The sequence below is a fragment of the Nelumbo lutea genome, chromosome 1 (assembly GCF_056320005.1).
Source record: "Nelumbo lutea isolate HS-2025 chromosome 1, American lotus-T2T, whole genome shotgun sequence".
Lineage (NCBI taxonomy): Eukaryota > Viridiplantae > Streptophyta > Magnoliopsida > Proteales > Nelumbonaceae > Nelumbo > Nelumbo lutea.
In genome coordinates, this window is record NC_142684.1 from 9,003,743 (window position 1) to 9,028,749 (window position 25,007).

The following is a 25,007-nucleotide window of genomic DNA, read 5'->3' on the forward strand; positions in this document are numbered from 1 at the left end:
GTTTTCTGCTAGTCTGTTTGATCTGTTCTTTGGGTTGATCGATCTTCTCTTGACAGTAGGATTGATCGATCTGTTTTCTTTTAATCAGCATTCCCGCTCTGATACCATCTTGACAGTGTTGCCGGCCAGAGATAAGTGGAAGAGGAGAGAAGAGAAGAGAAGAAGAAGAGAAGAGAAGAGATGAGAGAAGGTTTGCAATGTAACAGTACTGACGGTGCCAGTGTTTATTTTACTATATATAGGGCGACAGAAATAACAAGGGAAAAGAACCTTGTGCCCCTGAGTACAATAACAGACATAACAGAAATAAAAAAAAAAGAATTAAAAAAACACTTTAATTAGCCAAACAGGCCCTAACATCTGCAACTAAGTTATTTTAACATTATTCCAATAGTTTCAGAACATCCATATGGAGTAATAAGCCACGAGGTTCGAGAAGGTGGCAGTTCTTCCTTTCAGCAACACCGCTTTGCTAGGGTGTCCTAGCACAAGAGCTCCGTTGAAGAGATCCACTCGAAGCAAAGAATTTCGTGAGATCACTATGGAAGTATTCCTTTGCATTGTTTGATTGGAAAATATGAATTTCAGTTTGGAACTGAGTGAACACCATGTGTTCAAAGTCTTTCACAATTTCAGGCACTTCATCTGTAGATCGCATAGGGTAAACCCAAGTATATCTAGAGTAATCATCAATCAAAGTAATGAAGTACTTGTTTCCAGCCTCAGTAGGTAGAGTAATAGGGCCCCAAACATTAGAATAGACAATATGAAACGGAAATTCAAATATCTTATTTCTTAAAGGAAAAGAGTTTCTACAATGTTTACTCAATTGACATGTTTGACACTGCAATTGACTAACTGACAAAGACTTAAACAACTTTGGAAACATAATTTTTAATGACTCAAAGGAAAGATGTCCAAGACGACTATGCCATAAATAGGCTTGACTCATTGGATGAACTCAAGGACTCTGTAGCCACAAGACCAACTTTATTCTCCAACACGTAGAGACCATCCTCCATACTTCCTCTACCAATCGTCTTCACTGAGGAACATAAAGACGGAAAGAAAGTAACTAAACAGTTCAAAGAGTGAGTAATACTACTAATGGAAAGTAAATTTATAGGCAATTTAGGAACATGCAACACGTTAGAGAGGGTATGGTTGAGTAGGAGAGATATGGTTTCTTGGTTGGCTATGGTGGAGAATGAACCATCAGCCAGTCTCACCTTATCTCTCCCAGAGAGAAGGTTATATGCCTAAAATAAATTTGACTTGCTGGTCATGTGGTTTGAGGCTCCGGAGTCAATTACCCAAGGAGAATCAGATGTATGAGATGACACATGGAAAACAGTGGCAGTGTTACCTGATGTAGACGCAAAGGAGGTAGAAGGAATAGGACCAGAATCCATCTGGTGAAGAGTCCTACCATATAATTCCAAATGGTCACGAAAGGAGTTGATAATCTCTTCCTTAGGGTCAGAACTGGGATGCCATATTAGCTGAGTTATGCTTTTTCTAATTCTGCTGAATTGGTTTCTTACCCTGATTAGTTGTTGATTTCTTACCCAAATCCTGTGCCCATTTAGTTTTTCCATGGAGATCCCAACATGTATCTTTGGTGCATCTTGTCTTCTAGCTGTGAGTGCACCAAAGTTTACTTTTGTAATCTGTTGTCTTCAGAGAATCACCCTTCTTAAAGGAACCTCTGACATTAGTATCTGTACTTCCCTGAACAGCTAGGGCAACTGGCTCCCCCTTTGCATCTTCATCACATTTCCAATTCACATTTTGATAGTGATCTAGTTCTTTCCAAATCGATGTTAGATCTGAGTAGTACATTGAGAGATTCCTCTCCCCCTGCTTGCAAGTAGAGGATTCAGCTTGCAGTTGGTATATCTTGGCATAATCTTTGCTCTGAATAGGCGGATTTTGCTTGTTCCCATATTTCACAAGCTGTTTCAACCCACATGATGTCTTTCTTACCTATGGCAGCATGGAAACCAAGAACCATGACATGACCATAATATTTTCTTGGTTCCACCTATCATATTCAGCACTTCCGTTCTTCAGTTCCTTCACTTTCCCATTGATGCATCCTATTTTCCCCCTAGCAGTGATGTAGAGTTTTATTCCCCTAGACCATTTAAGGTAGTTTAGTCCATCGAAGAGAATTACAGCCATGGGGAAACTCATATCCATTCCCCCACTGATTCCATTTCGACTTCAAACCCCCGAAGTAGCAGAATTATCATTGGACATGGTCAAAACAGAATTTCAATCTCAACACTCAACTTAGGATCCCTCCTGATACCAGGAAAAAAAAATTGCTCCATACACAAGTAATCAGTCCACACACACTTCGGTTTGCACTTAATCTGAGCACAAAAAAACAGTACCAGTTTCCAGAAAAAATAGTACAATCAAACTGATTTTCAGACCTGTACGGGTTAACAGTCCTAACCTACTAACTTTCCAGAAGGTCTAACGACATTGATCATCAGGAGAGATCCTTACACACTTGTAATCAAGCGAAAAAAGCTAGAGAAAACAGGTCATCCGTGACCTATAGTCACCTTTTCACAGGTACAGGATCACACGATCCAAAACAGAAGAGGTATAAACCTCACAAGGTTTTTTTTTTTTTTCCTGGTACACAACCAAGGAAAGAAAAAAAAGGAAAAAACAGGACTGTACCAGTCGTAGATCAGTTTCGATCAACCCAGATCCAGTTATCTGTTCCGTCCAGATTCAGCAAGTTGAAGAAGAAAGAAAACTTGTTCGATCTACTCTCACAGCCACTAATCCTGCTCTTTTACCATCTTGACAATAAGGCCGACTAGAAATAAGAGAGGAGAAGAGAAGAAGAAGAAGAGAGAAGATAGAAGAGAAGAGGAGAGATTGCAACAATGGAACAGTGCTGGTGGCACTAGCTTCTATTAATATTTATAGGGCGTCTAAAATAAAATGGAGAAAGACCCTTGAGCCCTTGATGTAAGTGAAGTACAATAACAAAAAATAAAAAAAGAATTTAAACCAACCAAACGGACCCAAACAAGACAGAAAATAATAAATAAGACGAAATAAACTATTTCAAAAAGCAATGTGATGTGGACTTTCTCTTAGTTTCTTACTACCCTTAGTGGTTGGGAAATATAGTACTAGTGTCGAATGACGGAAGAGTCAGAATGTGCATAGACTACAAGAACCTGAGATGGTCCAGTTCCAAAGATGACTTTCCCTCGCATCAACATCCTAGTCAACAACACTACTGGGTATGCCTTCCTCTCCTTCGTGGATGACTTTTAAGGGTATAATTAGATTCTCATGGTAGAAGAAGACAGGGAGAAAATATCCTTTATCACACCTTGGGCACTTATTGCTACAGAGGCATGTCATTCGGTCTCAAGAACACTGGTCCTACTTAATAATAGGCTATGATGAACTTTATTCCATGACATGAAGCATAAAGAAATTGAAGTATATGTTGACGACATGATTGGCATGTCATGGACAAGGAAAGAACACATTGCCAATCTCAAAAAGCTCTGCACCATGGTTTAGAAGTTCAAGCTAAAGCTGAATCCTCAGAAGTGCATGTTTGGAGCAACCTCTAATAAATTTCTAGGCTTCATGTTAAGCCAACGGGGAATCGAAGTTGACCCTATCAAGGTCAAGGCAATTATGGAGATGCCACCTGCCAAGATGGAGAAAGAGAAAAGAGGCTTCTGGAGTAGGATGGGGATCGGCCTAAGGCATATCAAAAGAGAACCAAAGCTGCTCCTATGCTCATTTGGCATCATTATGAAGACGTGGGGCCCACATGGGAGATGGGTTAGCTGTGCATCAACTTGGGAAGACCCTAGTGTCTCCAATCCACCTTAAGATGCTCTTTGCATGGTTGAGCTTGCTGCTGGACAGGACTTATTTGGTTTTCTTATATTTCTGGGTAGCAAGGGTATTTTTGTAATTTTGCATGTTTAGTGGGTTATGTTTAGGAACAGGTCTTAGTCTAGTAATTTCCCTTTGTTTGGCTTTATGTTCGTAATTGTTTGGGGCAGGTTTAGTCTAATCTAGCTTCTTTTTGTAAGTGGCTTGTTGGGCAAGCTAACTTGGGGGGCAAAGTTTCTTCCTTTGGAAGCTGCTTCTTATTAAGCTTGTAAGGCTCATTTGGAAAGACAGTTTTGGCTGATGAACAAAGAAGGTTTCTCTATAGAATTTGGTGTGATTTCCAAGTTGGGGGTGTGATTTCCCTCACCCTTAGGTGTGATTGCCTAGGGTTATCTTCTTTCATCTTCTCTTTTCTTCACTTCTTTGTTTTAATCTGATATTTGTTTCTGTTCTACCCACCTACAACCTGAGTTTAGTTGCAAGAACAGTGCTGAATCACAAAGGTCCTGCATGGTATCAGAGCCAGGATCAGCACTATGACAACTCGTAGTGGGAGGAACTTTAGAAGGAGATTAAGTGATAGGCAACGGGAAGATTTCCTTTACATGATCATGGAAAGGGTTGATGCCTTGGAAGCTCAAGTCAAGGAGTTACAGCAAGGTTCTCAAGAGCCACGTGTTAATGCTACTAATATCACTAGGGAGGCTTCTTCTAGTGCCCCAAGGAACAGTGGAGAAGTGGATGAAGCTGAAACAAGGAGGGAGAGGGTTTCGGCATCACCAAGGCCAAGCCAACGAGCAATGCTGCTGTATGAGAGGCCTCAACCATCTCTTTTGGAGATGGCACATGAAGTACTAGAGCATGATCAGCATGAGAGATATGATACCTATGAGGCAGCTGGAGACATCACCAAGGAGGTATGAGTTAAAGTTCCCGATTTTCATGGTAAGATCAAACCCCAAGCTTTTTCTGATTAGCTTGCTACTTTAGAAAGGTACTTCGATTGGTATGGTATGTCAGATGAGAGGAGGGTTAGGTTTGCTGTCATGAAGCTTGTTGGACACGCCCAAGTTTGGTGAACTGGTGTAGAGAATGATTTAAGAGATGTTGGACAACCACCCATCATCCATTGGGAGGAGATGAAGCTAAAGTTGAAGCAGAAGTATTTGCCTTATGACTACCAAGATGATCTCTTTGATCAACTCAGCAATATAAAACAAGGAAGCATGTCAGTGGTGGAATACATGAACAGATTTAAAGAGCTGAAAGTTCGGTGTAGATGAATTGAAGATCCTTCCCAAATGCTTTCACGTTTCAAATCTGGATTGAGGGATGAAATAAGGAACCAGATGGTTGTTCATCATTTTTAAGATGTGGATGAAGCCTTCCAGATAGCCTTGAAAATTGAGAAGAGCATGTGGCAGCCTCCTATTAGAAATTTCCTCCTCAAATTGGGGAAATAGCAACTACAAGGCCTGCTGATTTGTTCAAACCTATGCGGCTAGCACCTCCATATGGCACTACCAATCGGTCAAATGGCTCTAGACTTAATGATCCATATGATCCCAAAGGAAAGGCACCTATGGTATATGGTCAACCCAAGGGAGATAAGAGGCCATTTTGTTTTTGTTGGCAAGGACATGGCCATATGGCCTATGAGTGTCCAACAAGAAAGGCTTTGCATGTAGCTATCGAGCAACATGAAGAAAGGCCTGCACCACAAGCCCATGATCCACATGGTTATGGGTATGACTCACCCAAAGAAGATGATTTTGGAAACTTTGACAGTGCTGATTTGTAAGATATTGATGTAGATGCTTCCCTTGTGAATGTGGTGAGACGTATACTTTCTGTTCCAAAGGAGGAGGATTGGAGGCGAACTACTATTTTTCAAACATTTTTTTTTATCAATAACAAGAAACTTTATTAAAGATATGCAACTATTTTTCAAACATTGGTTAGCTAAAAAGCTTATTATTGATGGTGGTAGCTGCATGAACGTGGTGTCTGAGTCAACTATTGAGCACTTGAAGTTGTCAACAGAACCACATCCTTACCCATACAAAGTTGCTTGGATCAACAACACTTCCCTTCCTGTAACTAAAAGGTGTTTGATTTCCTTTTCTATTCATCAATATTCAGATTCTATTTGGTGTGACGTTATTCCCATAAATGCTACTCACATTTTACTTGGATGACCTTGGCTATATGATCGAGATGTATACCATTGTGGAAAGCTAAACACCTTATTAACCAGCAAGTTATTTTAAAGCCAATGTCAACCGAACAAATTAAGAATTATGGTGAAAAGACATCCAAGCATCCTGCTGAATTGAAATAGGCCTTACAGGTGATCACCAAGGAGTTTGAGGTAGAGAACAAAGAGACAGGTCATCTATAACGTAGTAGCCAAAGAAGTGGAGAAAACAGCACCTGTACCACTTGTAGATGCACCTCCAGCACCTGTACCATTTTTTCCAGGCTGCCAACTTCCCAACTTGCTTGCATATCACATGAACCCAATAGAACATGCTGAACTTAAAAGGCAAGTTCAAGAGTTGTTGTCTAAAGGTTTCATCAGAGAAAGTCTTAGTCCTTGTGCAGTTCCAGCACTTTTGACACCAAAGAAGGATGGCTCTTGGCGTATGTGTGTTGATAGTTGAGCCATTAATAAGATCACCATCAAGTATAGGTTTCCCATTCCTAGACTCAATGATATGCTTGACATGATGGCTGGTGCAACAATCTTTTCCAAGATAGATTTTAAGAGTGGGTACCATCGGATTAGAATTCGACCCGGTGATGAATGGAAGACAACATTCAAGACCAAGGATGACTTATATGAGTGGGTGGTCATGCCCTTTGGTCTCTCTAATGCACCTAGCACTTTTCTATGGGTTATGGATCAGGTACTCCAGCCCTTTATTGGGTGTTTTCTTGTTGTTTACTTTGATGATGTACTAGTATATAGCGAGGATAGTGATACACGTGTTGCCCACCTTCAACAAGTTATGAGGGTTCTCCGTCAAGAGAAGCTCTATGCATAGTTGTCAAGGTGTTGCCTAGGCGACTAGGCGCCCTTGGTTGGGCGCCTCACCCAAACACCTTGACTTTTAGCAAATAGGTGCCCATCTAGGCAACAAAAATGACAATGTGGGTGCCTTTTATAATATCATTTATATTGTTGTGTCTTATTAATGTATGTGTTAATACATTTTATTTTATGGTATATATATCAATTATACTTTATTTTAATGTTTTACTAATGAAATTTAAAAGGTCAAAGGGTTTTGAGAAGAGAAAAAGAAAGAAAAAAAGAAAGAATAGAATAATGAAGTTCTTTTTTTCTATTCTCTCTCTAATTAAACAAAATAGAAACTCTATCCTTGTTTTTTTTTCTATTTTACTTTCCATCTTGAATATTTATCATATAAAGTTAATAACCTTCTTTAGCTGCTAATTAATATGAATTTGCTCTATTAAACACTTATTATAATAGTATTATTTTTGAAAATAATGAAATTAATATATGTAAAAGATTTTTTTCTTTTAGACTTGATGATTTACCACATTTTTAGAGGAAATTTAATGTTCTTAATAAAGAGACTTACTATTATTTCAATTAACATATATGTTGGATGGTATATAAAACCACAGTGTCACCCAGAATCGTCTAGACGTCTTGAAAACTATGGCTCTATGTTAACTTGTAGAGGTGTTGTTTTATGGTGCCTAGTGTTGTATTTCTTGGTTTTGTTGCATCAGCTGATGGTGTGAAAGCTGATCTAGACAAGGTTAAGGCCATAGTTAGTTGGCCTATACTTTGCACACTGTTAGTAAACCCTAGTAGATTCTAGGGTTGAAGTAGAGAAGAAGAAAGAAAAGAGAAAGAGGAAGAAGACCCACTTGTATTTATTAAAAAACATAGAGTTATAGGAAAGACCATTTTGTCCCTCATAGAAGATGGGACACATAACTTAAACACAGATACAATAGACCTTTCACTCTCGAAAGATAATCCAGAATGACCAAAATACCCCTGACTCGAGCATTCTAACACTCCCCCTTAAGCTGGAGAGTATATATCATATTAGTCCTAGCTTGTTACAAATGTAATCTATTCTTCCCCGAGACAATCCATTTGTGAGAAGATCTGCCCATTGATTTCCTGAGCTCACATGAGATGTGGTTATCACTCCACTTATCACTTTATCTCTTACAAAGTGACAATCAACCTCAATATGCTTAGTTCTCTCATGAAAGACGGGATTGGAAGAAATGTGAACAGCAGTTTGGTTATCACAGTATAGTTTCATGGGTTTGTCAATTGAGAATCCCATCTCTTGAAGCAAGTTCTTCAGCCATACTAGCTCACATGTGGTATGGGCCATAGCCCTGTACTCTGCTTCTGCACTACTTCTTGCCACCACTGTTTGTTTCTTGCTCTTCCAAGTTACAAGATTGCCACCGAGGAAGGTACAATGCCCTGTAGTTGATCTCCTATCTAATATAGAACCAGCCCAGTCAGCATCTGTGTACCCTACTATCTCAAGAGTTCCTCTACTTTGGTATAACAAATCACGACCTGGAGCACCTTTTAGGTACCTAACAATTCTCAGAATAGCTTCCCAGTGAGGAACCCGAGGATGTTGCATAAACTGGCTCACCACACTCACAGCAAATGATATATCTGGTCGGGCAATGGTCAGGTAGTTCAATTTGCCCACCAACCTTCTGTATCTTCTAGGATCATCAAACTCTTCACCCGCATCAACACTCAGCTTGGCATTGAGTTCCATAGGAGTCTCTGCTGGTTTAGCACCTAACAACCCTGTCTCTTCAAGTAGATCAAGAACATATTTTCTCTAACATAGGTTGATCCCATGTTTTGACCTCGCAACCTCTATTCCCAGGAAATATTTCAGCTTCCCCAGATCTTTCTTATTGAAGTGATCCTGTAAGAATTTCTTCAACCTGTTGATTCCATTGCTATCACTCCCAGTTATGACAATATCATCCACGTATATAACTAGCAAGATTTTCCCATCCTTTGAGTTATAGCTGAACACAGAAGGATCAACCTGACATTGTTTCATCCCAAAGGTTTTCATCACTTCATTGAACCTGCCAAACCAAGCACGTGGAGATTGTTTCAGTCCATAAATTGCCTTTTTGAGCCTACACACTTTGCCAGACTCCCCCTGAGCAACACACCCTGGTGGTTGCTCCATATACACCTCCTCAACTAGATCACCATGCAGGAAGGCATTTTTTATGTCAAGTTGTACAAGAGGCCAATCATACATAGCAGCTAATGAAATCAGCACCCGAACTGAACCAATCTTAGCCACAGGAGAAAATGTCTCCATATAGTCCACACCATACATCTGAGAATAACCCTTGGCCACCAACCTCGCTTTCAATTGTTCCACATTGCCATCAGGAAGAAACTTCATTGTGTAGACCCATTTACACCCAACTGTGTGCTTACCGGAAGGAAGAGCAGTGAGTTCCCATGTGTGATTATGTTGTAGAGCAGAGAGTTCTTCTTCCATGGCTTGCCGCCACCCTAGGGAGGCAAGAGCTTCCTGGACAGTCTTGGGAATGGGAACAGATGAGAGTAATGATATAAATTTGCAATGAGAAGCAGAAAGGTGAGCAGTAGAAACATAGTGTGAAATGGGGTGAGAAGTACAAGTGTGTTTACCTTTTCGCAGAGCAATAGGAAGATCAGGATCTGAAGGGGAAGGAGCAGTAGCAGGATCTGTCGACAGGGGCTGAAGTGGAGGAGGGCCCGATGCACTTCTGCGGGTATACACTTGAGTGATTGGCGGCTTCTCAGTAGTAACAGGCATAGGATGTGCATCTGCAGTAGAAACAGGAGCTACTGGAAGGATGTCCACAACAGGTAACGGAAGGGGAACCACAAAGGGAGAGGAAGAGACCCCAACATCTGAGAAGAATGGAACTGACTCAAAGAAGGTGACATCAGAGCACACAAACGATTTATAGGATTTTGGGTTATAACACTTATACCCTTTCTGAGTCCTTGAGTAGCCAAGAAAGATACACTTAGTAGCTCAAGCATCTAGCTTGTCTAACTCAGGCCCCAAGTGTTGAACAAAACAAACACAACCAAAGATTCTTGGGGTAAGAGGAAATGGAGATAAAGTGGGAAACAACACGGAGAAAGGGGATTGACTTCCAAGGATTGACATGGGCATCCGATTGATCAGAAAATAGGATGTGAGAATAGCATCACTCCAAAAATGTTTTGGGACATTCATATTAATCATCAAGGATCGAGCAGTTTCAAGAAGATGTCGATTTTTTCATTCAGCTACACTGTTCTGTTGTGGGGTGTAGGCACAAGAAGTTTGATGAATGATCCCATGATGTTCTAGGTATTGCTGAAATGGTGAGGAGTTGTATTCTTTGGCATTATCGGAGCAAAGAATTTTAATATGAACACCAAATTGAGTGTGTATTTCAGCATAAAATTTTTGAAAAATAGGGAACAACTCACTACGATCTTTCATAGGATAAATCCATGTCATCCTTGAAAAGTCATCAACGAAGATTACAAAATACTTATACCCATTGTATGACACCACTTTAATTGGACCCCATACATCGGAATGAACTAAAGAGAAAGGACTTGAGACATGACTATCAACTTTTGGACTAAATGAGACTCTATGATGTTTACCCAATTGACATGACTCACAGTCTAATGATGAAAGATGACTCAAGGAAGGAACCAGTAACTTCAAGGCCTTGAGAGAAGGATGACCAAGTCTGCAGTGCCATTGAAGAGGAGTAAGAGATGACTGAAAAGCTATTGGAGGACCACCACCATCAAGGTAATATAATCCACCTGCTTCATGCCCTCCACCAAAAGTCAGTTTGCTGACTTTCAGTAATTGTGTCACTACCCTTAGTCCTAGCATGGTTAGCCCAAGTGTTGGGTGCACCATGCAAATCATAGCAGAAATTAACTGTGTTCCCCTCTAAACCACAATGTGTATACTTTCTCTGAGTATTACTCCTTCCTCTTCCCGGACTTCCCCCTGAGTCTCGGCCTCCAGTCCGGCCACTAGCCCTGCTAAACATGTGACCACCATGGTTGCTTGGGAGTCCACTCCTGACACCGCCACTTCTATTTCCACGACCACCCCCTTTAGTCACTACCAAATCAGATCTGTCAGAGGGAAGAATGTTCTCCCGACTCAATAGATGTCCTCTTAAGACGAGCAAAGACTTCTTCGAGTGAGGGAAGAGTAGATCCTCCCAATATTTGTGCTCTAACAGGCTCATACTCAGCCTTCAACCTCACAAGAAACCTTGTCACATCAAGCTGCTCACGTTGCTGTTGTTGGATCTAAACATCTGATGTTAGAGGATGATACACATTAAGCTCATTACGAATGTTCCTCAAACTTGCATAGTACTCTTCTAAGCTTTGACTCCCTTGCTTCAAATTGAAATACTCTTGGTACAACTGATACACCCTAGTTGTATTGTCTTGTCCAGAGTATAACTTCTTAGCATGATCCCAGATTTCCTTAGCTGTATCTAGGAACATGAAGTTCACACTAATCTTTGGTTCCATGTTGTTCCAGAGCCATGTCATTATCTTTGCATCTACTTGTTCCCAGTCACTGAGCTCAGGGGTATCAGAGGGAGGTTTCTCCTCTCTTACATGTTTTACCTTCCTCTTGGCCTTCAAGAACACCTCCATAGATTTTTCCCATGGTACATAATTCTCACCATTCAACTTGATGGATGTTAGTTGAACACTTAAATAGTCTGGAGAAAGCATGGCACCTGTTTTGTTATCATCCCCATTTTCAAATGAAGCCATCTTAATTATTTCACCTTCAAATATACAACATAACCTCACACTCTTTCACAAGACTTATCTCACTTATAACACCACCAATTCCAGCTTCTTTAAATACACATTACACACCACACACTAAGGCTGAAATCACTCAATCTTCACATCAAACACCTGGGCTGCACACTGCAGGACCATTCACCGTCAACACACTAAGACTGAAATCACTCAGTCCTCACATCAAACACTTGGACTGCACACTGCAGAACTGATTACACACAAGGTATAGGAGATTACTTTTAAATATTTTGAAACATAGATACACCAATCACCACAACACAACCACCACCAATCTACTGCTGTTGTGAACTTCGGCAGTCGACAACTCTTCTTTCAACATACATACGAAGAGAAATGCAGAGGAACACGACTGAGATCCATATCAGTCACACTGAGCACCACCACAACCAACTTTTGAAACAAAAGGAAGCATTCGCAGTTCCTTACTTGGACAAACAACAGTAGTGTTCATACCTGTACACATTCAGCCCTCTTCGATACTGAATAGAGGGTTTAGTATACCACTCCAACGACCACCACAGCAACGACCGGAGGCATCCTCACCTCCAGGCCCACAAAACGACAGCTCTTTTTCAGCCCCTTATCGAACCTCCACTCAGATCAGTCGAGAAGGAAGAAGATGACTGTGAAAGTTGGCGGCGAACCCAGAAAGAGAACAGCAGCAAGAAAGAAATGAGGATAGGACCTTACGGCTCTGATACCATGTTAGTAAACCCTAGTAGATTCTAGGGTTGAAGTAGAGAAGAAGAAAGAAAAGAGAAAGAGGAAGAAGAAGATGAAGAAGAAGAAAGAAAGGTTCGGCCAGACTAGAAGAGAGTCAAAATCACCCTTCCCTAGCTGACCCACTTGTATTTATTCAAAAACATAGAGTTACAGGAAAGACCATTTTGTCCCTCATAGAAGATGGGACACATAACTTAAACACAGATACAATAGACCTTTCACTCTCAAGAAAGATAATCCAGAATGACCAAAATACCCCTGACTCGAGCATTCTAACACACACCACATGAAGTTTGAAGTTTTCATGGATTGGCTACATTTTATAGGCATTTTATTCAGAATTTCACCACCATAATGGCACCCATAACTGATTGCATGAAGAAGGGTCGGTTCTTATGGTCTAATGCAGCAACCAAGGCTTTTGAGCAGACCAAAAAGAGACTAACAGAATCACCAGTCCGTCTCCCAAACTTTTGTAGGGTCTTTGAAGTAACTTGTGATGCCTCACATGTTGGGATTGGTGGAACTCTTAGCCAGGAGGGTCACCCAGTGGCTTTCTTTAGTGAGAAGCTTAATGAAGCCAAGCTAAAATACAGCACCTATGACAAGGAATTAAAGTTAAAGGGGAGAGATAAGGGGGCTTGTCTCTCTCCCACTTTCTCTTGTACACTTTCTTTTAAATTCAATGAAGTAATCAGTTATTCATCAAAAAAAAAAAACATAGCACCTATGATGAGGAATTTTATTCCCAATGAATTTGTTCTCTTTTCTGACCACGAGGCTTTGAAGCACATCAACTCTCAGAAGAGGTTGAATCAACAACATGCCAAGTGGGTGGCATTTCTCCATGAATACAATTTTGTGATCAAACACATGGCTGGAAAGGAGAATAAAGTAGCTGATGCACTTAGCCAAGTGGTCTATATCCTCTCTACTGTGGCTGTATAGGTGGTAGGCTTTGATGTGCTCAAAGAGACTACCCTACATGTCGAGATTTCAGCATTATCTATGCAGATTTGTAGTCAGGACAGCAAGCAACATATCCAGAATTTTCACTACATGATGGCTTTCTCTTCAAAGGGACTCATTTGTATCTACCCAATACCTCACTTAGGGAAGAGGTCATTTGGGAACTACATGCGGGGGGTGTAGCAGGTCATTTTGGAAGAGACAAAGGCCGAAGCATTGGTTTTGTCTCCTCAACAAAGGCCGAAGTCATGGCAACTCTAACTGGCATCAGGATTGCAAAAGACATGGGCTTATTAAATCTACCATTAAAGGAGATTCAGCCAACACCATTAATTGGCTTTCTAATTCTGACAGTGGGCCTTGGGCCTTAGCTCACTACCTGGCTGAAGCGAGAGACATCCTCTCTTCTCTAAATGATCATGTGGTCTGGATTCCGAGGGAACTAAACTCTGAAGCTGACAGTCTAGCTAAATCTGGCGCTCACAGGGATTACCTATTTAGTGATAGTTTTCTGCCTATGTAACTTTCCGAGTGTTTAATTGTTGTTGTACATCTCCTCATGTACCTCTTCTTTTTATCGAATAAAGTTCACCTTTTTTCAAAAAAAAAAAAAAACTATTGCCATGGTTGAAGATCGTTTCTATTGGCCAGGACTCAAAAGGGATGTAGCTTAGGTTATCAAGCAGTGTTGTGTATGTCAGCTAGCAAAGGGAAGGAAACATAATGCTGGTTTGTACACTCCACTCCCTGTTCCACATTCCCCTTGGCAAGACCTCAACATGGATTTTGTGCTAGGACTCCCTAAGACTCTACGGGGGCATGATTCCATCCATGTTGTGGTTGATCGCTTCTCTAAAATGGCTCATTTCATCCCTTGTAGCAAGATATCTGATGCGGTAAACATTGCACAACTTTTCTTTAAGGAAGTTGTGCATTTGCATGGCCTACCTAGTACTATTGTTTCAGATAGATATGCCAAATTTATGAGCTACTTTTGGAGGACTCTTTGGCGTATGTTGAATACTGAGTTGATGCTCTCTTCATCTTTTCATCCTCAAACTGTAGTTTTGAATAGAAGTTTGGGAGATTTACTGCAATGTTTTGTGAGTGGTGGGATTTGGTGTTGCCTACAACTGAATTTGCCTACAATAGCTCCGTGAACAGAAGTACAGGTCGCAGTCCCTTTGAGATAGTGATGGGGATTCAGCATAAGAAGCCTATAGACCTAGTTCCTTTGCCATCAGAAGCAAGATCGAGTGCAGATGCAGAGAATTTTGCTAACCACGTCAAGGAGATCCATGATGAGGTTAGGAAGAAGATTGCAACAAGCAATGAAGCCTGTACGTCCCATGCTGACCTACAACACATGCTTACTGATTTTAATGAAGGGGACATGGTAATGGTACGGATCAGGCCTGGACGTTTCCCTAAGGGTGTTTATAAGAAGCCCCATTCAAGAAGCTCAGGTACTTTCAAAATCAAGAAGAAAATCAGCTCTAATGCTTACATATTGGATTTTCCAAAGGATATGAGTACGAGTAATGTATTCAATGTGGAGGATTTAACGTTGTATCAAGGTGATACAACCTATATTGACCAATTCGTAGGCCGTTTACCTCCAGCCCCCATTTTCAAGGAAGAGATTGAAGATGTTATTGATGATCAAATTGTTTCAGCACGACATGGGGGATATCGCAAGATTCTTGTCAAATGTAAAGGTCGTCCTCACTCTGATTGCACTTGGATCACTGCCAATGAGTTCCAATGCCTAAATTGTGATATGTATTAGAGGTACCTTCCTTTTACTCGACGGAGTCGAGTTTTTCCCAAGCTGGGGAGAGATGATGGGGGTCAACGCACATCAAAAGAGAACCAAAGCTGCTCCTATGCTCATTTGGCATCATTATGAAGACATGGGAGCTGGGTTAGTTGTGCACCAACTAGGGAAGACCTTAGTGTCTTTAATCCACCTTAAGATGCTCTTTGTGTGGTTCAGCTTGCTGCTGGACATGACTTATTTGGTTTTCTTACATTTCTGGACAGCAAGGATATTTTTGTAATTTTGCATGTTTAGTGGGTTATGTTTGGGAACAGATCTTAGTCTAGTAATTTCCCTTTGTTTGGATTTATGTTTGTAATTGTTTGGGGCAGGTTTAGTCTAATCTAGCTTCTTTTTGTAAGTGGCTTGTTTGGCAAATTAACTTGGGGGGCAGGTTTCTTCCTTTAGAAGCTGCTGCTTATTAAGCTTGTGTAAGGCTCATTTGGAAAGACAGTTTTGGCTGATGAACAAAGAAGGTTTCTCTATAGAATTTGGTGTGATTGCCAAGTTGGGGGTGTGATTTCCTTCACCCTTAGGTGTGATTGCCTAGGGTTATCTTTCATCTTCTCTTCTTTGTTTTAACCTGATATTTGTTTCTGTTCTGTACACCTACAACCTGAGTTTAGTCTTGCATCATCATTCCTTGGTTGACTCCCATCTACAAAACAATATTCAAGTTGCTCAAAAAGAATTCTTCCAACGAATGGCCTGAGGAATGTCAAGCAACAGTTGACAAGATCAAGGAGCATTTGCTCAACCCTGCAGTGCTTGTACCATTGATTCTAGGCCAACTAGTCATCGCCTATCTCTTGATGACATGCACATGAATGGGAGCAGTACTTGGATAGCATGATGAGATAGGAAGGGAAGAGAATCATCTACTATATTAGCAAGCTCTTGTCAAAATCGGAAGCAAAGTACACCCACTTATATAAGACGTATCTTATCTTTGTTTGGGCTACTCAGAGGCTTTAACACTACACGCTGTCTTACTCAGTTTGGCTCTTGGTACAGATACACTCACTAAAGTACTTGTTTGAGAAGCCAACCTCGTTAGGAAGGACCACTAGGTGGTAGTTATTGTTATCAGAGTTAGAAATTACCTATCTGACACAAAATTCTATCAAAGGTCGAGACATAGAAAAGCATCTTGCAGAACACCCCCTTGTAGCGTACGAGCTGTTGCGAATTGAATTCCCTGATGAGGACATCCTCACCCTTGAAGCAAAGTCAGAACAACTAGCCAGCCAATGGAAGATGTATTGTGGCAGAGCCAAGAATGAGGCAGGTATAGGTATAAGAATTATCCTTGTGTCTCCAGACAGACTACAGGGCCATGGTCCATGGGAGTTGGGTCCCACACTACAAAGAATTAAGCTTGATTTTGATGGGTGTTTGTTTGGCAACCCTAGACTTTCATATATTGGGGGATCTTTTAGAGATGGGGATGGAGTAGTGGCTTTATATTCTGGTCCAATAGGGGTCGGAGATTTCACTTAGAGCAGAACTTTTGGCCCTCCTCCAAGGTCTGAAATTGGCTAGACAGTTAAGGTTCCAGCTGATGGAAGCGGAAGGTGACTCCAAAATTGTGATATTGTGATAGGGTGAATGCAAATAGGAAACTTGGGGGTGTGAACCCACAGGTGGGTCATAAGGGAGATTCTTTGTCTATGAAGGGAAATTTGTGCTATTTTCAGATGGATTGGAAGATCAGCCAATAAGATGGCTACAAGGGACAAATGGGAGGGAGAGCTTGTTTTTGGCTTTGTTGTAATTCTCATTTCATCACTTCTTGGATGTTCAGACCTGTGCAACTTTGCTTAATATTAATTGAAAGTCACCATTTCCAATCAAAAAAGAAAAGTCAACAGCAACTTAGCTGCAACCTATCTGACCTCGACTTTAATCTACTAAAAACATCAGTTATATGGGTAAACAGAATTGGAGGCAGAGGGCTTAGGCAAGGTGAAAATAGCAGTGTTGGTGAATGAAGATCTGATTTTCACTAGGATGGAGTCCAGTTTATGATATTAGGGGTTTTATTTTCATTCGAGCTGGATGAGGGGCTGATGATCTTGTGATTCTTTGACTTTTTTTTAAGTCAAGTATGGAGCTGAATGTTTGGGTGGTGGAAGAAGTTATTACTATGTTGGATCTGATCTCTGACTAAACAAGTTGTTACACTTTTAGCATGGATTGATCCTTTCTACAGGGTGATTTTTTATTTGACTGTTTAGTGGTTAGGTTACTCTTATTGTGCCATTTGTTATGTTCTTTTCTCTCTTGGGTGATTTCTTATTACCTTTTCTTGTACTTTCTTCTTATTTTAAAAGATTTTGATTTTACTATCCAAAAAAGGTAACCAAAGATGACTCTTGGAACAGGATAACGTATTGTTAGAATCTGTGTTGTGTTTTTCTGTTATCTAAGAAGTAAGGCCTATGCATCCCCCTCTGGATTTGCTGTTTCTTGGGCTTTTAGGAGACTATCTTTGTAATACCATTATATGTAGAGGTTGTGGAGTCAGAACTGCCCTCCCCCCCCCCCCCCAACACACTCACACACTTAGTTGCATCCCATATTTAAGGGCCTGACCCAGGATCCTGGAGGACCTCCATGCTTAGAATAATGGAACAAAATCTTATGGGCAGATTCAAAAGAGAATAGATAGAAATTACAGGAAGGTTGCTGACAAAAAATGAAAAGAAAATCCAGAATTAACTTTGCAAGAAATATCATCATGCCAAATCAGGATCCTGACTAATCTCATCCTCTGGTAGGCCAGCATTCATATCAGCTTATTTTGAATGGTGAGAGAAAGGATCTATAGGTTAGCCAAGTTTATATATTTGGTGATTAAGAGAGTGCTATTGTTGGATTTATCATATGTTGCATCATATTTTACCTTTGCATTCAGTTCACATGTACTCTTCTGGTTGTAATTTGGCTTCCATTGTGAACTATGAACTATGATCATAGCACCTTCTTGTTTCTTGTTTAGTTCAGTGTCTATGTATGGACATATGTGAATGTTTACACGTGACTAATTTTGATTGTCAATTTGGCTTTTGTTATCTATTTCAGCTTACTGGTGATTTGGATAAGATGGTTGCGTTGCAGAGACTATTGGAACCCTATGGTATTTGTGAGGTATGTTTCCACATTCGAACTTGATCCTTCTGATACAATTCAGAGCCTAGATTGGTGACATTGAGCCATCCGACTTTGTCATAGCTAAGGGTGTCAATGGACCAGTTTTGGATTGGACCCCATCCAGTTCAAAATCAATTTGGACAGATTGGACGGACCAACAAGGCATATTGGATTGGACCAATCTAGTCCAAAATATTTATTAGATTGGATTGGACCTGGTTCGTCTGTAACAAACTTATATTGGATTGGGTTGGATTAAGCCAATATCTGGTCCATTGATATAGAATAAGAATATATGTGTCAATGGACCGGGTTTGAGTTGAAACCAATCTAAATCAAAATGAATTTGAACAGATTGGACGGTCCAGACATTGAATTGGACTGGTCCATATTGGTCCAAAACATCCATTGGATTGGATTGGACCTGGTCCATTTATAATGGACTCATATTGGACTGGTTTGTATTGGACCAAATCCAATCCAATCGACACCCCTCTCATAGCCTACTCTTGGCTAAGTTTTAACATCTTTGTTACATTGCATTGACTTGCATACAAATTTTACATCAAACATGGTTCAGAGCTGCCTTGAGATTCTTAAAGAACCAACTTCAAATGTGGCTTTTCAATTTCCTATTCTCGTATTACTTTCTTCAGTGAGTGTATTTTTTTTCATGGAGCAAGAATGCATCCAAACTTAGTCATGCTAAGTTATGCATCCAAGTCGTTGGCAATTTTCATGGAGCAAGAACTATGCTACTGTTTTTTGAACATTTCCAAGTTCTTAATTGTAATTTCTTTTCCAGTTTGTGGTAGCGTGTAAGAACTATGGTACTGTTTTTGGAATTTGTGGTTTGTCCATATACAATTTGAGAATCATGGTCTACCAAATCATTCCATTTGATACAACTTCCATGTGTGTTTAATTAAATGATTAAACATTTCCACAAAGTTTACGACTTATATTGCAACATGGGTTTAGCAATTGTTCAGTCTAATGTCTTGGCTTCTATTGCGTTTTACCCATAAACCCTTGCATTTATTTCTAGTCTCCCTTACAATGTTTCTTATGCTTACCTGAAGGTGGCGCGAACTGGGCGTGTGGCATTGGTGCGTGAGTCTGGAGTAGACTCCACTTACCTCCGTGGCTATTCTCTTCCATTTTAGTTCTGCATATCCTGATTGAACAAGGGTTTGTAGTTTCTTTATTTTCCTTATTCACTCTTTTACTTTTTCTGTAACTGACCCGAAAAATTTTGAGAATTTTATTTAATATGTATTGATATAGAGATGTATCATGTGTCTTTGAGGATAAACATGGCTGTTTGTCTTTTAGTTGGATTTTATTGTGTTTTGGGGCGCGGAGTGCAGAAGTGACAAGAAATCCATGATTTTGTGTGTGTGTTTTGGTAAGAAAGGATAACTGTATTAGAGTAAACAAAGACGTTCATACAGATCATAACCAAACAGAAATCAAAACAGAGGATTATACATAATTCAGCATATCTGTTAGCCATGGAAGACTGGCAAACTGACTCTATCCTACAAACTCCTGCGCATGGTTTAAAGTATCGATACAGGTGTATCGTATTTTATCTTTTGAAAAAGATACGGTCCGAAATGCCCATTTCCAGGTGTTTCGGAATTCCAATTTTTTTAATAATAAAAAACATGTTTTTAGCTTCCCAAAAAATCAAAATTTGAAAAAAAAAAAAAAACTAAAAAACAAAGTGTTTCAGCCATTTCTAAGTACCGATACGATATGGGTATTGTATAATACTTTGAACCTTGCTCCTGCAAGCTGAGAAGTGAGCAGCTATATAGCAGCAGATGCACGGAGAACTTAGCATAGTGTTCTTGGACAAAGAAATGACATCCTGTAAAAGGAAACAGATTTCTGCATGTGTATGTAACCTTTAATGACCTTTTGTAAATGATGACTTTAATTGCACTCCAAAATGATCTGATGTAAGCCTAATTTCAAAGCCAACTTCAGACCTTCAATAGTTCAATTACAACAATGACTTGGGCCTGTTTATTTTCTCTGAGAAATTTTTAAACTTTAAGAGAAAATTAGGTGTTCATTTCCTCTTATTTCTTATTCCTTAAAATGTAATCATACAATTTTTTTGTTTTCCAATGATACCTCCAAAAAGATGAACAAAAACTTTTATATGTAGGGTTAAAATGGATAACACATAGATACAAATGAAAATCAAAATACACACGGACTAAAAAATCCAAAAAAAATCCTTAAAAATATGAATAACAATAAAAATGAGTTTTATGTGTTTATAACTAATTTATCTAAACATAAAAACCATTCTTTAACAATTTATATAAAGTATCGAGAAATAATTAGTGATCGTTGAAAAATAATAGAAAACAAAATGTATGTGTGTATATATACTAATATTTATTAGCTAATATTTTTTTAAAGCCATTTATTATTTAATATTTATCATATAGATTTAGATAATATTTAGGATAAATAATTATAATGTATACAAGTTAATATATACCTTAATTTTTAAGAAATAAATATAATTTGTATTCATTTTATTATTATATAAATATTAATAATCAAATTTTCCAAGTTTGGAACCATGGGTTCATTCATATTTTAATGTTTTTCACTTTTATTGACATCCTATCAAATACCCCTCAAAGAGTCTCTGTCTTTGAAAAGAGACTCTTTTGAGGGAGCTTGGATCATTTTGAGGAATCATTGACATCCTATCAAATGCCTTCTATTTTTTTGAGGGAGCTTGGATCATTTTGAGGAATTATTGACATCCTATCAAATACCTTCTTTTTTTTTTTTTTTTTTGAGCTTGGATCACTTTTATTGACATCCTATCAAATACCTTCTAATACGCCCTTCCAACTCCAAGAATCATTGTGAGGGAGCTTGGATTTAAGGAAATATTTTTATCCTAAATATTCAGTTGTCACGATTCTTACCTAGAAGTTGTTTGGTTCTGAACAAAATCACCAATAAGCCAGCCTGAACAACAAAGCAAGATTGAAATTGTGTCTCTTTGATGCCTAGATCCTCATTAAATTTATGTTTAAAACTACTCCATTAGAACATTTTTTATTTATTTTTCTTAAATTCATTACGTTGGACTCAGCTAGAAGGAGATTTGACATGGCATGAACTGTATAATAGTAATAACTGATATAATTAAAATTTCCTTCCCAACTTGAGATAACATCAAAATTTTCCGTAACTTAATCTTGTTGGACATTTTCTCTAGGAGATACATAAACAAGTCATATTTTAACTTGTCAAGAACAACAGGCAACCTAGGTAAATGCAAGGTTTGCTTACTTCTTTCATCTACATAGATTTTGCAACAATCTTCTTTAATTTCTAATTCACAAAAGGGCTACAATTGATTTTAAATTTGCTGTAATCACCTATTGGCCAGAGGCTTGTTAGAGTGTCCAATATCCTTCTTTCTTAAATGATTGCTCTAGTGAAAATGTAATTGTCTGCAAAGAAAATTTGAGAAATAACTTTTGTAAGGTTGATTCTTGAGATTTTATCTCTATGGCAAGCTCAATGAATTGCAAATAACACATCAGAACATAAAAGGAAATAAGGGGTCACCTTGTTTAAGACCTCTAGATGGGAAAATTGTTTCCACGGGAGATCCCATTAATTAGGATTACGTAGGATACTTTTGTTACACACTCCATCACATGATTAATCCACTTGGTCTCAAATCAAAATATTTTCATCACTGTTTTTAGGAAACCCATTCAACTCTATCATAAACTGTGTTTATCAAACTTTATAGTGACATTGATAGTTTTGTTTCTGGACTCCCTAAGGTAATGGATTATTTCATGTGCAATTAGAATGTTATTGAAATGACTCCCTAGAATGAATGCACTTTGATTTATGCTAATATAATTATTTAATGTTTTCTTTAACCTATTAACCATGAATTTTGCTGTAGTTCTATAAATGCCATTATAAGGACTAATAGGTCTAAACTGATGGAGATCTTAGGAGATTTTACCTTGAGGATAATAGTTATGTAGGTTTGATTAAAATCTTTTAGTAAGTGACCCAAATTGAATAACTATTTAACTACATCACTGATGACCTGCTCCTTACCCCTAATATTTTTTAAAACAAATTTCTAAAACCATCAAAACTTGGAGCTTTATTTGGGTGTATCTGAAAAAAGAGTTTCAATTTCTTCATCATTTATGCCACTCTCCAACATATTCTTGTCCTATTTAGAAATTTCCTTCCTTATAACACTCACTCCTTCCTCAACATTTTTTAATTTTGCGGATTATTAATGACTAAAAAGAAAGAAGTATGGAACTGCAATCCACACCCTACCCACAAGACATGACAGTCATATAGAACATCTTCACATGAATGACAACATCAAGTACAAGAGATGTCCACAATGTGCGGTTGTAGAGTCTTGTGGGTAGTAGTTCCAAGCTCAAAAGGTAGTGGAATCCAAAATACTATTCCCTTTGGCATTTACATTATTTCTGCCATGCTCCAAAAGCAGCTTTAGTGGTATTTTAGAAATTCAAGTGAATTACAAATGCCTTTCTTTTGGTTTCCAACAATAATATATACCCACCGCATGTTAAATTACAATTACCTCTCCAATTAGAACCCAAAGAAACTTTACTAACAAATACTAAATGACACAGGTTTGCATATGTATGTATGTAGAATCCATAATTTCAAATACCAACTAAAATCCATTTTGTGCATATATCTAGTGATTAAATCCATAATTTTAAATACCTACTAACATCTCCTCTCCCCTATTAAATCCCTTTTCTTCTAATAAAATCCAACAATACAAATCATGTAACTAACACTTTCGTTATAGTCATCAATCAATCTAAGTCATTAAAAATGTAGTAATAATCATGTGTGACCACTTCACCTCCACATACATTATTAAAGACTTACTTTCCTCTAACATTAGCCATTTTGTTATGTAAGCCATTTTTCCTATTACCTCCTTATCAAGGCAACCTCACTGCCTAAGCTATGATCCAACCACACACCCCTAAGTGGTTGCATCCAATATTCTCACTTATCTCAATACCATTTACTAGCTTGTGGCCACATGCCCTCTTATGACAAGCTAAGCTTAGATTTTTGGTCCTTGAGTTGGGTGGGCCCAAAATTTTGGCTTTTTTTTTTTTATTTTTTTTGGTTGTCTTGAACCTATCCCTTTGGTAGCTTGAACCTAGCACAACTATATATATACATACATACATACACACACACATGCACACACACACACACACACACACACACACACACACATATATGTATATATATGTCAAATTATGTCAAATTATAGTTAGAGCCGATTTAACAATATAGGTCAGGGTTGGCCAAACCTCTTGCAATCTTTATTTTCTTGTTTGGGGTCAGCGGAACCTCTCTAAAAATTTATGTGTTTCACTTTTCTTGTTATCTTTATTTTCTTATTTATTATTGTTTATGGTCTGTTTGGTTCATAGTCGGAATCGAAATCGAAATCCTTCGGAATCGGAATCGGAATGGTTCATTCCCATAATTTATTTGGTCCAAACAGGAATTGGAAATGGAAATGGTCTATTTGACTCATACTTTTACGAAAGCACTTTTGTAAAAGTACTTTTATGAAAGCATTTTTATAAAAACATTTTTATAGAAGTACTCTTATGAAAGCACTTTTAAGAAATTACTCTTACAAAAGCACTTTTGTGAAATTACTTTTACGATAGCACTTTTACAAAAGTACTTATATAAAAGTGCTTCCATAAAAGTATTTTTATAAAAGTACATTTATAAAATTCAACTAGGGATAATATTATGATTGGTATTTTAAAATTCAACTAGGGATCATTTTTAAAGAAAAAAATGATAAGACCTTATTTTTAAAATAAACACTTATTTCAAGCTTATTTCCGAAATACCAATAAGTGCTTAATGGTCCAAATAAGCATTTATTTGTAGCACTCCCAAACATGACCATAGTAAAGAAATTGGGAAAAACTTCAGTTGTTGAGGCCCAAAAGCATAGACTGTTGAGAGAATTTCTGGAAATGCCACCTTACCATGAGAATGGATAAATTAGTGATTACATCTTAATTTATTTTGACTAAAAACAAAAGGAAATGGTTTCAAAGAGGCCGCCGAACTGGACATGCTCACAAACACAAGACTGACAGTGGAACTGGCAAATCCAACTTCCTGATGATATATCGTATCATAATCATGGATGGATAGCTCCTATCATAATTCCATCTTCTGTTGATATATCTTATCCTTGTAAACTCTTTATCTCTTGTAACAGTCGAGATTCCTGTACATGTAAAACTCCCCTTTACAGTGTAAACAGAACACCCAAGTGATCGTAATCTTCACTGTGGGTTTATTCCAAATTCTGGTTGTCATTATATGATAAGAGATATCCATGATTATTATGATAAGGTGACGTGGCTATGGTATTTGATAAAGATTTTTAGGAAAACAAAATCTTCTATT

The 25,007-nt window shown here is 38.5% G+C and overlaps 1 protein-coding gene across 1 annotated transcript in view; it reads left to right on the top strand.

The window, feature by feature from the left end:
* The window catches only part of LOC148873430 (acetolactate synthase small subunit 1, chloroplastic-like), a 117,384-nt gene extending 97,574 nt beyond the window's left edge, over positions 1-19,810 (top strand). Inside the window, exons 11-12 of the mRNA XM_088961266.1 lie at positions 18,408-18,473; positions 19,559-19,810. Of these exons, the coding sequence (XP_088817392.1) occupies positions 18,408-18,473; positions 19,559-19,642 (150 nt within the window). The 3' untranslated portion in view covers positions 19,643-19,810. The remainder of the gene's footprint in view (positions 1-18,407; positions 18,474-19,558) is intronic.
* The last annotated feature ends 5,197 nt before the right edge of the window (positions 19,811-25,007 follow it).